Consider the following 18,189-nt stretch of genomic DNA (forward strand, 5'->3'; position numbering starts at 1 on the left):
TTTGATATCACCGGAATTTCAAACACAGAGAAAAAGATGAAAAGATAATCAAATAATAAAAGTGTTCAGTACTTAAATTACACCTAAAGCTATCAAGATGACGAATATGTGACAAACAATCGAACGCTTTCCTCTTTCTATAACCGTTTTTGTCTTTCTATGCATGCAAGACAAACGACTAAAAGTTTTTTTTTTTTTTTTTTTTTTTAGATTTAGTTTACCTTTGTATCTCTCAAGATTACAAGACATAAGTCAGTTGAAATTATAACATGTTTCTCTAGTGTCAGAGTGTTTTTAATCCTTCTACTCAAATCATATAACATCAAAAAACTGTGGTAGGGCAACGAAACCAAGTCTTGTTACACAGTTAACGGAAAATGTATCAAATAAGTTATACCAAAAGTGTAGCAACTAAGGTTATTAGTAACCTTAAGTGATTTCCAAGTAACTATTGTAGCATAACTTATTTCAAGCCAGCGTTCTATTTTTAGCGTACTTAATATTTTATTGTGTATAAAAAGATGCGAACAATGTTTGTGAGTTATGTTAATTACAGGGAACAATTCGAGACCTGTCTTATTATGCTGTGTTCTCGATATTTTCTTTCGCTTTGTAGAAGAAAAACATTTAAACATGTGTACGCAAGTTACTTCATTTGCCTATGGCGTTGCGAACGTTATTTTTTGTTTATTTGTATTTGATTTATATGTATTAGGTAACAATAAATACCCGACAGAATACAGGAAAGAAATTTTTGTTTGTTATAATTTTCAGTGCTACAAACACAAAAGATACTGTCATACAAATAGGAGACTAGTGTAAAACAATATACCACCAAATAAAAGCAAATGTTCAGGTAGACCGAGTCTGATTTTTCTGACCTCTTACGCTTATCATCCATTGAACACAGTGTACAATACCTAAACTTCTAGTATAGCCGAAGTTTTCTTATATTGACCTTACCTCAAATGCTTAGAAAAATAACTAAAACAAAAGCTCCCTTGATACAAGAACGATTCCAATTTCTCTGATCCTGTTGATAATGTAAATAATGTTGTCCCTCCTTTTCCAGATGAACTTACTGATAAAGAGAGAGTAGGTGATGATAGAAGTGGAGAAGCAGAAGTCACTGACGTATCCACAAAATTAATACTAGAATTCAACTCAGAAACACACTGAATAACTGCTTTGGAAATTTTAATAAAGAAAACTACCGACGTAACTCCTAGAACAAGGTCGTAATGTATAACACATATTCGATTTTATTTTCAACAGTGACATAGTGGAATATACAGTAATGGAAAATAAATAATGATCCTCATTTTCAATTGTGCGACGATGATTTAAAGATAGTAATAACAATAATTTTATTTAGTACCTACCACAATCATCCACGTGAGAAACAATATTGAAGTGAACAGGAAGGTTTAGAGTTCAATACAAAGAAAAAGCATACGACAGAAACTCAATATTTGAAAACAAAGTTTTGGTTCCATTTCAATAATAATAACTTCGCAAAAAAGCAGAAGGATAAAAGAGGTTTCAAACTTCACTTTCTTATAACAAAATTGAATGACATATATGTAAGTGGCGTATTTGATAGTCATTTGAATATTGATGAAATGATAGTGGAACACTTTGATCATAATTGTCCAAAAAAAATACCAAGAGGAATCCCATACGGCTTGTCTATAAACTGCCAACATTATGGAGTTCTGACGTTTATCATTATATGTATATTTCATTTAATTGGTGATACATTGACAGCTAGTAGTTGAAGTCTGCTTCCCGCATTTGCACGATAGGAACTTCAGAATTCCCTGTGCAGGTATAGAACTTCTATCGACTAATTATCATTTCGAATAGTTTTTATCTCCATCTGGGCTGGATATTTTATTATGCATTACATACATTCTACACTACATGGTTGCCAGATAATCGCTGTTCAACCGTGCAGGTACAATCTATCTACACTTGGTGGCAAGAGGTCTGATTCGATGTCGCATTTGTTCACCCTGAAAAATTGTCTTTGGAGTTGATTGACGTTAAGTGATAGGTGAGTTCAATCCATAGATCGCACATTAATATCTATATATGTAGGTTCTGAAGAATTTCTGATGTTAGGTGCCAGTTTTCCCGAAGATTTCACTTTGCTTTTGAGCTTATCACTATTTAAATATTTAAGGATTCCAATCTTCACACCGTCACCAAATGCACTAATCGAAACATAACCGATGAATAAATTGAAGTCAAGATATTCTGCACGTATCTTTTCCATGCAAAAAAGCAATCCCTTCCACATGAAAGTACATTTTTGTTTCTTGTATCATGTTTATGAACACATTAACAATTCGTTAATTAAAAAAAAAGACGAGGAAAATTGGTATCATCAATGATTTAAAATGGATAATGATGTTTTATACGCAGAAGTCTTCTGCATTAGTTCTTCCTCAGACATACTAAGGCCTTCACAAGCAATACTTTCATTATTATTTAACAGGATACCTTCGTCTCTTAACGTGACAAAATTTGTTATTCAGCCAATTTCTGGAAATTTACGTTTTCAAAAACACACCCGATGCCTGCTGCTTTTCTCTAAGAAAAATCAAGTAGTTCTCCAATGACAAAGTTCATCCGGATGAGCCGACAAAGCAATTTTCAGCTACTTAATAAAATATGTAGTAGTAAATGTTTGCGAAATGTTTGATCCTAAAAAATATACTAAAAAGTTGTCATGAACTCAGTTAATATACCCAATGCCAGATATTAAAAAAAATTAATTACTTCTCTAAAGAATCTTCTTAGTTTCTCTGAATTATTTATTTAAATTTTTTCCTAGTGTCAAGCCTCTATAACACAATTCATACAGCGTGTCATAAAATAAGACAACAATACATTCTTGTTCTCCAACACCAAGAATCTATAGGGAACACTCGCTGCAGTAACAACAAAAATGATGAAACCATTAATAGAAGTTCTGGTTTCTCTGCTAAACAAATGAACAGGCATTTATATTTTAGCAAACTTTGAAGCATATTAACCAATCCTACAAAATATGACAAACAACGCGTGGGCTTTTTATAACATGAGCACCCACTAAGACTCTACGATTTAAAATACAATGTTAAAACTTATAAAGCTCATATGTGTAAATGCAGTTTAAAATTCTACTGGTCATTTTAAAAAAGCTTCTACTTAAAAGGATTTTTTTTTTTTTTTTTTTGTGGAAACAAAGATGTAATTTTCTTGTAAACATATCAAGCAGATAAGAGTATGCTTCCCTTTTTCTCTTGAGAAATTATTCATTCTTAAATTTATATATAAAAAAAAATTTTCCACATTTCGTTTAGATATGAGGTATTTCATAGGCGTGTACTGAAGTATCATTTGAAAATAAGATTTAAGCTAAATCAGTTCAATTCAATGAACAAAGAGGGCTACAATCTGGAACCCTCAACTAGGTCTTTCACAGTAAGTGCACTAAAATGATTTACTAATAAATTATTCTCCATATAGTTGATAGTTGGGAGAAAAGTAATCAGTAAGAGTTATCATGTACTCTTAAATTTCATTTAGAATTATATCACTTTCCATATGTACGATAAGTGTGACTTCTATAATTCGATTTAATAAAAATCTTCCGACAAATCTGACAAGTGTCGATCTCATAGCTTATACGAATGACACAATTTCCCCGTGGAAGCTCATGTGCTTCACATTGCACGTTAATAAGCAAGTCCGCCTTTTATGTAACCTCGCTGCTAAAATATACCATAAACTTCACAGTAGCTCCACGAGTCTCATAATATATGGACTCTGAAATAGAATTTCTTTAAAATCCGTTATTCTATCAAATAAAAAGGTTTCTCATTTGTGTATTAGTATGTGCGAATTTAAACTAGATATCTGTCTAAATCCCCTTTTACACACTTGACATATATGTGGTTTCTCAATCGAATGTGTTAATATGTGATCTCTCAAATTTGCTTTATTAATTGTTCGTGTTCCGCACAGACCACATAATTGAGGTTTCTTTCCTGTATGTGATAGCATATGATTTCTAAAGCTTGAGTTATGAATAAAGCCCTTTCCACAAATCTGACATACATGTCGTTTCTCACCTTTATGTAAGAAAACGTGTTCTCTCAAATTAATTTTAGCAGAAAAACGCTTCCCGCACTCCTTACAAGAATAAAGCTTCTCACCTGTATGTGTTAAGATAAGGACTTTTAAATTTGATTTAGAATTAAATACCTTGCCACACTTTTTACAAGGAATAAGCTTCTCACCTGTATGTGTTAGAACATGGATTCTCAAATTTGTTTTAGTAGTAAAACTCTTTCCCCAGATATCACAAGAATGAAGCTTCTCTCCTGTATGTGTTAGTATGTGAGCTCTCAAATTTGGTTTGTCACTAAATCTCCTCCCACACTCCGCACAACTATGAGGTTTTTCACCACTGTGTAAGTTCATGTGCCTTGTCATACTAGACTTGCGACTAAACCCCTTTCCACACACTTCACAAGTATGACCGTATCCATTCCCTGATAATTTACATGTCTGGTCTTCCTGTTCCCCAGGTATTAACGTATGGCCTCTAGAAACTAAATATTAGCATTTGTGAGGTAAGTATATTTATGGAAACAAGCAATTTGAGGCACCCATGACTCATTAAAGTTAACAAAAGAACGCAAATTTAGATAAACGCTTCAGAAATATACATTCTTTTCTATGGAACTAATCTGAAACAAGGAAACAGAAAGGAGGTTGCTTACCTCAATAAAGTATTGTATCTTACAAGACGGATTATCATACGTTACTATATTATCAAACGTTACTTAAAAGAGTATTCAAGTATTAAAAAAAATGTATTATGAAAAGATCAATACCTTTAGATTTGAGAACGAATAACAAACTGTTGATATAACTCAGATATATGCAGTACAAGTATGGCCAGTATAAAAGTCTGGCCATATCCGTATTTCTGACATTCGGGTTCCAGAGAGTATAATACAAGAAAATGGATCTCGAAAAAAGCAAATTTTGAGAAACACTAGGTTTTCGGATAAAAGCCGGAATATACAAATATTGAATTTCGGAAAAATCTCTAATAAAAAACTTCGGAAAAAAGTTTATAAAAGTCATGGTTTATAAAGAAAAATAACAACCAAATATTAACGAATGATAGGCTACGTAGAGATGAAATAAGAGGAATAATATCCAAATTATTGACTACAGATATCATAACACTTCTGAAAAACGTTCTCCTTTCTGTCTGTAGTCTTCAAGTGGTCCTATAATTGACATATCACAATATTTGTTACACTACACCTACCTCTCATCTTTAAAGTGAGTTCTCTACTATATACTAGAAATGAAGCTCTGAACACAACTATCAGCGAAGAGAACTCATCCTCCAAGCACTTATAATATTAAAATATTTAAAACTTGTACATCTGAACGACTTGTAATTATATAATTTTATAGTAACTCTAGAGACACATATTACGAAATGGATCGGACAGTATTTGCTACCTGTGCATAGGAAGAAATTACACCTATGAAAGAATAAATATTGTATTCTTATTCAGTGGAAATAGAACATTATTTTTTCCCTTCTACTACCCACTGATAACCTCTTGCTCCAGAGGTATTTTTCTAGTCCACCTCTGACCCACGATCGAAAAAAAAATTGCAATAACGACACTTACATACTCAACGACCTGCAAAGTCAACCAGCCGGTGTGATGAAGCATTTATTCAATGTGTGTGTTTTATAAAAATAATGTCTATTTAAATGAATTTTACGTAATTATCTTAAATGCAAATCATAATATGTGATATACAATTTCTGCAGTAAATTTTCGTGATAATTCAATGCATCTGATTTTTTCATTAGCACTAATAATTAGGAACTTACGATTACTACTCTAATGTAATTCAAACAGAAGAGTCTATACATGTGTAAAACCATTTACTGTTACAATGTGTTCAAATTGTTCCTCATTTCTGCTGATTGCCAAATATATTCTGAGTTCCTAGTCGCGGAATCCCTTTCCTCCAGGAATCAGATGCAATCACGGAACATGCCTCACCAATTCGTTTCTTAAGATGGTAAATATATTTAATTTCATTGCATACATAATAGACTTCATACGGCCCCACATATAGAAGTCCAATGAAGTTAGGTCAGGAGAAGAATATAATTGTTCTAAAGCCCTTCATCGATCAATCCAGACATTATAAAACCGTTCCCTGAACAACGCACGAACGCAAGTACCGTAATACGTTGGGGCGACACTGTCCTAGAATAGCAAAAGGAATGACCGATTCTCCAATACCAGTGATGGCAAGATATATTCCCACATGCGCCCTTAATCCATTGTCACTATGATCTAAAAGAATGGATCCGCAACGAAATCTCTCAAAAGATACAACACATTATCACAATGCAAACAATACTAGGGGAGGGAACATCTACATGATACAATATTATCTTCTACCAGAAGGTCACATGCACAATACATACAAAGAAATAATTATAACGTTGCAATGGTTAAGTGCTAGCGCAAAATAACAATGGCATTCAATTTCTACGAAATCTAACTACTAAAGTGACATGTTACATGCTATTATTTTATTGAAAAGAATTGTGTAAAATTCAAGAATAATAATTTCATTACAGTGTGTTCTCGAATAATTTCTTAAACCATACTCCACACCCACATTATCACTTTGATTATATTTTGCAAAGTTTAACACTTATTAGGATGTCTCTAAACATCTGAACCATTCCCTGTTTATTGTAATGCAAATTAATTCTCATTTAATTAATATTATTCCCTTTCAAATCAAGACCCTTTAAACGTCATTAGCTAATATTATAAATTATACGACTAAACACTTCGTTCCTATGAAGGCACATAGTCCTGCTGAGACAAGTACATTACCAAATCATATATAATCAAAGAAATATTATTAACCTCCATATTATTGGAAAACTTGGAAAAGCCATTGGAAATACAAGAATCCTGCCAGGTCCAAACAAACTTAGGACTCTATATCTTTGATATCAGCCATGATGAATAAAACACTGAAAGTACTACTCAAAAATAGTTTTACCTTATTTAAAGCTTTATAATATTAACGATAACAGTTAAATCCTTCGTAAAAAATTGACTTTTCTTAAAATTCTGCATACATAATTTAAGATTTTTCACTTACTTTATACTTTTATAATTAATAGTACATATAATTATTTTCTTTCACTTATTAGGTAAATTCCATGTGACGCTAAAAGGTGACAATGTCGCCAATTCCTAATTTAATATAATAAATAACTTCATCACAGAAATTAGAATAAATAGCAAAGTTTTAACAAGAGCAAAATATTAGCGACAAATACAAACAACTCACACAAAATAACTAAACATCAAAACGGTCAATCGACGCAACACCAAAATGATGGTCGATGTTTATCTAATACGGCGCTAGAAGCGCTCCATTCCGAAGTGGCAATACATCCTAAACATCAATTTAAACACGAAACCAGTACTTGTATCAAAGAATCGCTAAAAACACGCATCTGCATATTCAACCACATTATCACTTTTCCAATTCAACTTTGCTTCATAATGTTTTGCACCACATAATAATAATAATAATAAACAGTTAAAACATTCGCACTCATTTGAGAGTTCTTGTGTACAGATACCCGCCCCTAAATCCATGTTTAGATGTAAAACGATTAACTCCGAAACGAAATCAGTCAAGTTAAATGTTCTAACCACCTATCGCAAAATTATGTAGAAAAGCATCATTTTAATGAATTGATTAACATTTCAGAGCTAACAATTCTCTTCTTACATGTTTAATCTCTACAGGAAAGACCATCCATGATCCTTCCACTAAGATCTGAGATTGCCAGCACAATTTCGTATGACAAATTGTCTGGATTGTCGTATTTTATATTTCTGGTAGTACACAATTCTCACGTTATGTCACCTTAATTTTAACTTTGCTATTAAATCTGGCTTATCGTACATATATACCACAAGAGCATATATGAGATCAAGTATTTCGTACTGTAAATGAAATGTCAATTAACACACGTCTTGGTGAACAAGCGAAATATGTGAAACGTGGGGAAGAGTGCTATTTGATAAGTTTTACTCCATTCAAACACTTTTAAGGCATATGAGGAAACTATTGAGAAAGCAGCTTGCGCTATATTTCAAAATGTTTATTTATCAATTTTCTTGGGGATGGGGTATATATCGAAATGTTTCATCTCATTCAGTCACTCTTTCCAGACATTACAAACAAATAAATGCTTTATATATTTTAAAGGTTTTCTTTATATTTTTGTGGGATAACACCTTCATCAAAATAACTCATCATTAACAGTTCTAGTCGTCTACTTACTCTTCTTCTGATGCTATGTTCTATTTCATATTTCCTTAAACCATCGGGCTTCACAAGATAGAAGAGTACAATGGTACACATACTTTAAACGCGTTTTCATTTTCTGACAGCGTAAAGTAAACAATCGTACACAAAAGTGAAACCAGTAAGTTACTGCAGGGAATCACTTACATAACATGAAATCTTTCAACTCAATAACGAAAATTTTCCGATTCATGAATCGAAAAATTACCTCACCTTTACAGTGATGAAAATTTTCCGTATAATTTTGAAACGGAAAATTTTCCGATTCACAGAAACATACTCCATTTATTCCTACATCGTTGTTTAGCCCTGATGTGAGGTGGAACATTTTCTTCTATATTTTCCCCCAAAATTTTCCGTTCTTAACAAATATCACTGATCAAGTAACAGTTCCACAGTATTCATAAAATTAATTAAAATCATGTATAGAAACGTTAAAAAGTGAAAAATCGTTTAAAGAATCAGAAAATGTTCATGGCTCAGATAATTTTCAGTACTATGTAGGAACAAGTGAAACAATTTTTCATCAATCGAAATATTTTCTGTCTTATATGGCAAATTGAAGAACTTTTTATGAGTCGGAAAATTTTCATCATTTTGAAGCAAAAAGTAAAACAACTTTTTGTGAATCGGAAATTAGATTTAATGACATTTACACATAATACTATTCTAACAATACAATAAACACGAAAATTTATATCTAGTGTTCATTAGCACAAACGGAATCCATTTTAATGCACATCCCTTATAGTGGAATATTGTAAAACAATGAAAAGACGAGATTTGGAATAAAATGAAAAGAAATATCAAATAAAATACTTCCAGTCTGTTAAGCAAAGAAAATATTGTATTAACTACATTTAAATAAAAAAGCTTCTTGAAGCACTGAGACTTAGTATTTGAAGTACAGCACATGGTAACGTAACAATTGATAGAAACTTGTGTTCATTCATATGAGTGGTAATTAAATACACTCCGTATTCGTCAAATCAAGTTCGGCATTCCATTAATATCAGAACACGTAGCTTGAAAGTCACATTCGCGGTTAAAGGGTACCAGTAGATTAGATTTTTGATGTATTAATGCTATCGATATTTTGTGAAACGTGTTGGTCACAAAATCCTCAGTTTCACGAACATTTGCAGCAAAATTAGCTGTATTGTCAGTTCAAAACATTCTAGCACGTCCGCCGACATTTTATGAATTCATTCAATACTGTTGACTTCACCAGAAATCTAGCTATTACAATAGATTTTACTTCTATTCCAACGGATCACGGAATTTTCAACAGCATATTTGTTGTCAAAATTATTATCCGCCTGTCCGTTTTACTAACAGAAATAGACAATTACTATTAAACATTTGAAAACTGGTCTAACATATTAGAATTTAGTACGCACTAAAAACCTAGTGCTACGATTTAATAGATTATCTATTATTTACTTACTTACCTTTTTTTAATATCATTAACCGAATTTTAAAAAAAGTAAACGAAATACGATAATTAAAGTATTGTAAGTGCACATGAAATATATAAAGCATAAGTCTAAACAAAATACAAATAAAAACGTACCTGAGTTCTTCACAATTGCTATCAATTTCCGGAACATCACTTCCTCGAACTGTCCTCTCGGTGTAATTCTCAAACAGAGCAGATATATTACTTGTTGATTCCGGTATTATATCCTCGTCTTCACATTTTACAGTGACTGTAAAATAAGGCTCTAAAGTTTCTTCTACATTGGACTGCTTAATCAAATTTTCTTCTTCTGCTACATCTTCTTCTTTCAAACAATTCAGATTTGAGGGAGAACATGTTGGACGAAGGTCCTTAAATTCCAAATCGTTTTGAATACTATTGTATAATTGATTGTCGTCATTTTCAATCGGCTGAGTTTCAGTTTCCATTTTAGATTTAATCGTAGCAATATTGATAAATTCGAAAGATATTTAGCTTGAGAACTTCAGATTTTATTTTCTCAGAAATGTGAACAATTCTGAAAGGATTGAAAGACATCACTCTTGGTTCTTTGTTCCATTCAAAAAAGAAAGGCCTGTCTATATCGAAAACTACTTTTGACTACTGAGAATATTAAACTATTGAGATTTATAGCTTTGATATAGAGTAGCTATACTCATAGTAAGGAAACAGATGGTTACACAGTTAGAAACACTGTACGAGACCTAGTTAATTTACTAAAAAACATACTGGTTTGAATTATTCCAAAAGTACTTGATGTATTTCATTATCATTATTACCCCTTCTTTAAGAAAGGAAATAAATACCTATGACAAGTTATTGAAATATACACACAGAAGTTACTTTTTTGAACTGTAAGAATGATACAATTAGACAGATATACAATAGCGTAAGGATTCGTTTTTACACAACCAATACAGAAGATTAAATCATGCTTTCTTTCCTAAAGCCGCTAGCACAATTAGTGACGGACAGTGAGAGTATTACCGGTGGGAAGGAAAATAAAAAAAAATTGGAATATTCCCGGTTTCTTCCCTGGCATATAAATTTCCGGGAAGGAATGTAATTCCAATTCTTTACTTTCTATTCCAAATTATAAGAACTACATGGCTAATTATTTTATTTTCATTTATTATCATTTACATGTAGGTTTTAAATTATTTGGCGGTTTAAAAAATTGAAATTCGTTGACTCTACTTCATATAATTAAATTGTTTCTTCTTAATTTCCATTTCCATTTGCAATAGAAAGTAGCAAAGTACTAACTTATAAATGATTATAATGATGAAAACGGACAAGTTTGTAAATTAAATTAGTAATTCTGTAGATATGGAGGTGAAGTACTGTCAATACACCCCGAACCACCGTTTGTAATAGATGTCGATCTGTCTGCTCTCTGATTCGAATTTCGCTCTCTGAGAAAGAATAAAATATTCAATAAAGAAATCTCTATAGTCGTAAATACTTACACCTTGAAAATGTAATGTTTACATATCGAAGTTAGGGTTCCTTCTCAGGATGTTTCATTAATACTTGTGTTCACGGATTTGTGTTTATTAGGAATTGTTTGCTTTTTTGTTTTTGTTTTTTTTACTTGTGTATTCATGTACAAAGCGTTGTTGGCGAATTTTTGTAATATCGTGTATATTGTTCGAAATAGCATATCTATTTAAATTAGAGATTGAATAGTACACAATAAGAACACAGAAACGAAGCACAGTGTACCTCAAAACAACATTCTGTACCGGTATATACACCATCCCATACACTGACAACTTTATGAAATTTTCAACATACTACATATGTTTTCTGGCAGTTAGCAACCTAATTTATTTACAACGTTTAAAAATTTAATGATTATATTATCAGTAGTAGGGTCAAGTTTAGAAAACCCACTTACATATAAATTTAAATTGTTTTAACGGTGTAGAAGTATGTGGACTTTCTATACCAAATCTTTTTCCTACATATTTGCTCGCATAAAACATATTGCAAGTAAACATACATTTATGCGCATTCTGTATTAGAATAAAATAACATAATATCGTTCACAATATACATTTTAAAGAATTCCCTCGAGACAACAGTAATAAGTATACAGTGATAAAAGGAGTTTATTACTAAATCATAATATAGTAGTAGAATGCAATTTTCTTCGTGCTTGTACATAAATTCCTGGAAATCCTTCCCGGGAAATATTCCCGAAAAATATTTTCCCCATCACTAAGCACAATTAATTACAAAACATCTAGTAGTAGAATTTCGCCCAGATATTTCCTTTCTCTTCTCTTCTTTACTTTTGAATTGAAAAGCGTATGCATTCTTTACAGTCGTTCTCAATTCGTACTTAAGTCTCTTTTAATGTTTCGAGGCACCTAACAATAGTCTCTGTAATTTTTAGAAAAAGTAAATAAGTGAATCTAATGCATTTACAACTTCAAATATTAATTACATTTTATACCAACAATTTCTTTACTGAAGTTGAAAGTTACGTAAGGCTTTTCTTCAGAACAATGCAAACTAACATTGTATGCTAGTTTTCCGAAACATAGATTAACGTACGAATCCTAAGCTGTTTTCGAGTACAGGTCAAATTCAACAAATTTCCGTATCTGTCCCTGCTTTGATCACTTATTACAGAGAAAACTTTTCTGATCACCCACGACAAAAAGGTATAGTGTTAGCTTCAGACTACTGACTAACGTGGGGTTATTTTAGGTTTCTTTATCGTTGAAAGAGACACATGTCACGTCAGAACGCAATTTCAGTAGCACAAATACTATATTAATTATATATCGTATTTCCAAAATATTGCTTTGTAGGAATACAAAGTAGAAACTGGATGCAGTTAGCTAAGGATAGAAGTCAGTGGAGAGCTTTTGTAAACGCGGCATTGAACCTCCGGATTCCATAGGCCATAGAGTTAGTTTAGTCACTTGCTTTATTTGTATGACTAGATTGGTTTGGGTCTTTTAACACAATTTTTCCGAAGATGTGGTATACAAAACTTAACGCTGAATCATAAATCACTACTTCCCATAGCGAATCAAAACAATGTCCATGCGTTTTTCGTTTCAATTAAGGCAAGAAAATTTCGAATAGGAGAAAACTTTCAAAATATCATTCAAAAAACACCACGCACCCACATATAACTTCATACTATGCAACCCGAAAATTTAATCAAATGCTGTTGATATGTTTTTGGTGCTAGAGAAGAAAGATAGTTTACGCCTTTTTGCTGTATTCCTTTATCAGTATTTCACTCTCCTGTCTGTTTCAGAATGGTATTGTTTTGTTTAAAACATATGCTACTATTTGGAAATGCTTACATTTAACGCACATAAATTTATACATTTTATTCACTTTTTTTAAAAAAAAAATTCAACCTTCTCCCATTGCCAAACTTCTGAGTATGATCGCATTTCTTGCTTAATACGTATTCAAAAAGAAAATAAAATTTACCGGTTGAAAAATTCAAAAGCTATGCTACAATAATTACCCAGAGTTAGAGTTTAGTACTAGATCAGAGGTTCGAAAATCACTAAAAACCACTAAACGATAATGCATATTCATATAAATCACGTCTGCTCTAAAAGAATATGAGACTCAATGTTTGAAGCCTCCTTGATGAAATTCTACATACGATACTACATCTTACGAATTTTTCCGTGCCGATATGCTTAAAATATGTATCTTCACGCAGGAGACACGGGAGCGAATCCCACATTAAAGTATAGGTCCATTCTAATATAGCCAAGCACATAATCATATATCTTGGGTACACTTATGTTCTATCTTGAGGCACCATCGAAAAATTGTCGAATTACTGAAAACTACGTCGACCGAAAAATGGAAAGTACACGATACACGATACAATTAACATAGAAATTGAAGCTTTATAGTCGATGCTAATGTCTATATACGATGTAATTATCTGGTAAAGTTATTATAGAGGAAATACAATTGTTCCAATAATTTGAGAATAGACAATACTACAGGTTATACATATAAAACCAAAGGATAGGACAAGTTTAATATGCTAGCAGCTGACATCAATCAGTCGGTATCAACGAGTGTATCACAGGTGAAACTGTCTGTCTGTGATACTGCATTTATTCTTTTTTTCTTCTGGTGCATAAGTTTTATTTATTTTATGTTGTTCAAATGCGCTACAAAATAAGTAAAGATTGTTTCTGTGTACGTGACAAAACGTTAATATACCGGATAATTATTTCTCCACTTATTTCAAAAAACTGCTTACTCACTCTAAGCAACTCTGAATCCCATCCCTTCTCCGGTCGGCTAACAAAAGGAGGTAGCGGGCCAAAAATAGTCGCCGCTTCTCTATGGACATTTACAAGTGTTTTTTTCAGTGAGTGGTAAGGGTAATTGAAAAATTTTGCATTTGCTTTGAACTGCAATATTCTTTTTACTTTTAATTGAAAAATAATTTACCCTCAAATCTCCGCATCACAAATGAAATGCTAAACATTAGAATGTGTAGATTTTCGAAAAGTACGTACTAGATCACTAATTCAATAGCAAATTTACTAAATCTAGTAGGAAATCATTAAAAGTAGTATCTCTGATATGTCCCTCAATTTCTTTACCTGCTTACCCGAGTTCGAATTTCGTCTGTCCAATGCGCAACGAGGGGAACAGGTGTGAAAAGCAAGCATAGAATTGCTATTACTGAAAATAAACTACTTCTGACCAGATACTTATATTAAACAAAAAAATATCATTACTAACTTTCTATCGGGTTGTTTCAGTTCTTATAAATACGAAAATCTTACAAGTACCCAAGTATTCCAAAAGAAACGATTAAGTAGAATGATTAACTAAGAATTAAGTAATTAGTGAAATTAAAAAAGAAAGAAAACAAGGAAATTAGATTATCGAAATTCCTTGCGAACTTGCAATCTTAATTTTCCATGGAAACCATTTAAATTGTTTTTCCTTATAACACACAATGATTTCTTTTTAGCAATAGCATTCAGGGAATAGTTTTCTTTCTGTTTTTTCCTTATACTTACTGCAAATACATGATTAAAGATGCTCATATATATTTGAAACAAAATCTAGAAACTAGCTTAAAAACAAATCGATTCAACATTTTTCTCCCTTTCCTTCCATACATCTATCTCTTAACGCAGTTTCTTAAATGAAAATTATGTATTTCCTTTAGTTACTACAAAAATATTTCACAACCGCGATTGCCAAGACTCGCTCAATCGAGCTTACTATTATTAGGTTTTCCTTATAATTTTACTTCTTTTTAATAATTTACAGAAACATTTTCGGATTCTAACTCTGGGGTCCAACACACACCATGAAGGTAACATAATCTAATCTTATCTAACCTAACCAAAAATTTAGGCTAAAGTTATTTAAACTGTGTGAATTGTAAGCAAAAAACAAAAAAGAAAAAAAAAGGATCTCCGTAATTAGAACTTACTCACATTGTCATACAAGGAAAGCTTTCTGTCACCACTCACTAATCACTTAACTTTCGCCAAGGGCGGAAGGAAAATGTCATAAAAGTGAAAAAAATTAAGTTGCAATAAAGGCGAGAACTACAGATTAATAAGGATATGATCAGGATAATGATTGGCAGTAGGAGTATTCCCAGTGGGAAGGAAAATAAAAATGGGACTATTCCGGGTATTTATTCCTGGCATAGAAATTCCCAGGGGAGATCTATTTCCATGTCTTTATTTTTATTTTACAAAATATAAAAGCCATATTATTAATATATCTTCAATTTTTATCATTTATTTCTAGGTTTTAAATACTTTGAAGTTTACACAATTGAAAATCAAACACTTCATTTTATATAACTAATTAACATGAAATTTTAAATCGCATTCCCTTTTGCACTAGAAACTGTTAAAGAACTGATTTACAAATGATAAGAGGGAATAAGTTTGTAAAATAATGCAGAAATTCTGTAGAGATAGCTTCATCATCACAAGGACACAACTTATCTCCAGGAGGAACGATCGATTGCGTGAAGCACATTTCAGATCAAAACAGGGATTCCGGACTAAATCTCTTTTAGGACAACAGCTGGAACTATAAGTCGGCTGTTATGGTTGGAAGAGTTACACGGCACTTCAGAATTATCAAAAATGTCCGCACGAAATCTTTCCGCTCCACTCATGTCTGCAGCAACAGAAAGGTCTCTCAGCACGTTTGCTGGATTCACTATAAGAAAAGAAACCGTTTAACCACTGAACGAGCAGGAAAAATTACTTATTTGCCATATAACTAGAAACTGCATAATAAATCAGAAACATTCAGAAAAGAATTTATGAACAAGTAACGTGAAGAGTAGAAATGACTCGCAGTACAGCATCTAAAAAAAACGATGAACAAAATATCGAATTCTGCATCTCTCTATATCATGATCCAAACTCAGATATTCCATACGAAGAATCAGATTTTAATCTGCACTTATCGCTCTCTGAGTAGGAATCAAATACTGAATAAAGAACTCTATATAGTTGTAAACTTACATACTTTTCATACTTCAAATGTAACACTTACATTTCAAAAATTTTGGTTTTAACGATGTTTCATTACCACCGGTGTTTCCGAATCTGTGTTAATTACGATTTGTTTGCTTCTTCTTACGTGTGTATTCATGTACAAAGCGTTGTTGGCGAACTTTTTTAACACCGTGTTTAATCTTCGGAATAGCCCATCTTCTTAAATTAGTGATTTAATAGTACACAGTAAATAGAAACTAATGAAATACAGTACAACTCAGATCAAAAGTCTATATATCTACCATCCCATACACTGCAAACCTTACGAATTTTTCGGCAGACTATGTGCGTTTTCTAGCAGTTACCAACCTAAATTTTACATCTAAAATTTGACACTTCGTTTTTTATAAACATTCGGAAAATTTACAGGAGAAATGAGGTAAGAATTAATGATTTGGGGTTCTTATGTGATGTTTCGGCGTGTAGGTTTGGCAGTAAATTTACGTTTAATACGGGAAAAGATATGTAGAAGTGAATACTATTCGCAACACGCATAAGGCTTCAGTGATTCAATAGCATGGTAATCGAATAAGATGGCCAATAGGTACGTTGAATGTGATATTTCCGCATTGAGTTTTACAGAAATATTTAAGAATAATGAAGAGAATCTATTAAATTTTTATGAGAACCTGGGATTGCTGAATTTAAGTGATAATTGAAGGTTCTATCAGAACCGGTTCAGTCGCTGCTGTAGTTTAACAGAAGTCTTCTCGGGTAACCTAACCTAACTCAAACTAACCAACCCAAACCTAAACTAACCTAACCCATCGTAACCTAACAATGTTTAATGTTTTGATTTTTTTTTGTTTGTTTGTAATTGGAGGGGTACCTCTAAACTTAAACCAAAATTTAACATGTTTATAAAATCAGTAGTAGAGCTAAGTTTAGAAAATCTACTTATAACTTATATCTATTTAACTTGCGTCGAAGTGCAAATGTTTTTCCAACCGGTACTTACTCGCAAAAAACACATTGGAACATACATTCATACGTACTCTCTAAATATAAAATAGTGTACTAGCGCTCAAAATTCCCTCGAAACAACAGCAATAAATATACTGTGCTAAAAAATAATTTTATTTTAAGATCATCATATAGTATTAGCATGCAATTTTACTTCTCTTTGTACATTAATTCCCTGGGAATCTTCCCGGGAACTTGCCCATCACTAAATCAGTATTTAAAAACATGGGTGGACTTCTGTGTAACACTCCATAAAAAAAACAAAAACATGTAGCTATATTGTCTGCAAACTTCAAAACATTGTATGCAATGCAGTAAGAGGTAAGAAAATACCGTTTGTACTTACTGCTGTCGTCCCATGTGCTATTTAACTAGGTATGCCCGATTTTCAGTTTCTACACATCCCATCCATTTACTGGCTAAACTGCCGCAGTTACTAGTTACAAAACGCAAAAGCAAATACTGCGCATTCCTATGTGCTACACACTTAATGGAAGCATTCCTCCATTCCTGACAATGATTTTCTTTCAGCATAACATGTTGTCTTATTGCCTTACAAAGTGTATCTTTACCGAGAAGCTCCGTTTCAGGTACAACTTCATTTGGCACAAGAACTACTGATTTCAACACAAACCAACCTGTGCCAGGTGGCCACTAAATGTACGAATGCTATCTAACCGAGTCAGGGATGTAGGGTAGCAGGGAGGCACAAGCGGGAAGAGGCGTAGCCACCGTTATAAAGGCCTG

General features: G+C 32.4%; 1 protein-coding gene across 4 annotated transcripts in view; it reads right to left on the reverse strand.

Annotated features, from left to right (window-relative positions):
* LOC145671413 (uncharacterized) overlaps window positions 1–18,155 on the reverse strand; it is a 44,074-nt gene extending 25,919 nt beyond the window's left edge. The window contains exons 1-3 of one of the 4 annotated variants that reach the window (XM_081740579.1): window positions 17,789–17,915; window positions 10,022–10,445; window positions 142–4,742 (exon numbers count right to left, since the gene is read on the reverse strand). In XM_081740579.1, coding sequence (XP_081596705.1) covers window positions 4,730–4,742; window positions 10,022–10,356 — 348 coding nt within the window. In that variant the 5' untranslated portion in view covers window positions 10,357–10,445; window positions 17,789–17,915 and the 3' untranslated portion in view covers window positions 142–4,729. Of the gene's footprint in view, window positions 1–141; window positions 4,743–10,021; window positions 10,446–14,442; window positions 16,136–17,788 lie in introns of those variants that run through there. The other 3 variants (XM_081740580.1, XM_081740581.1, XR_014128522.1) reach the window with 3 other exon arrangements.
* Window positions 18,156–18,189: the final 34 nt, after the last annotated feature.

Source organism: Thermobia domestica, chromosome 15, assembly GCF_964235325.1.
Source record: "Thermobia domestica chromosome 15, izTheDome1.hap1.1, whole genome shotgun sequence".
In the NCBI taxonomy this organism is placed as follows: domain Eukaryota; kingdom Metazoa; phylum Arthropoda; class Insecta; order Zygentoma; family Lepismatidae; genus Thermobia; species Thermobia domestica.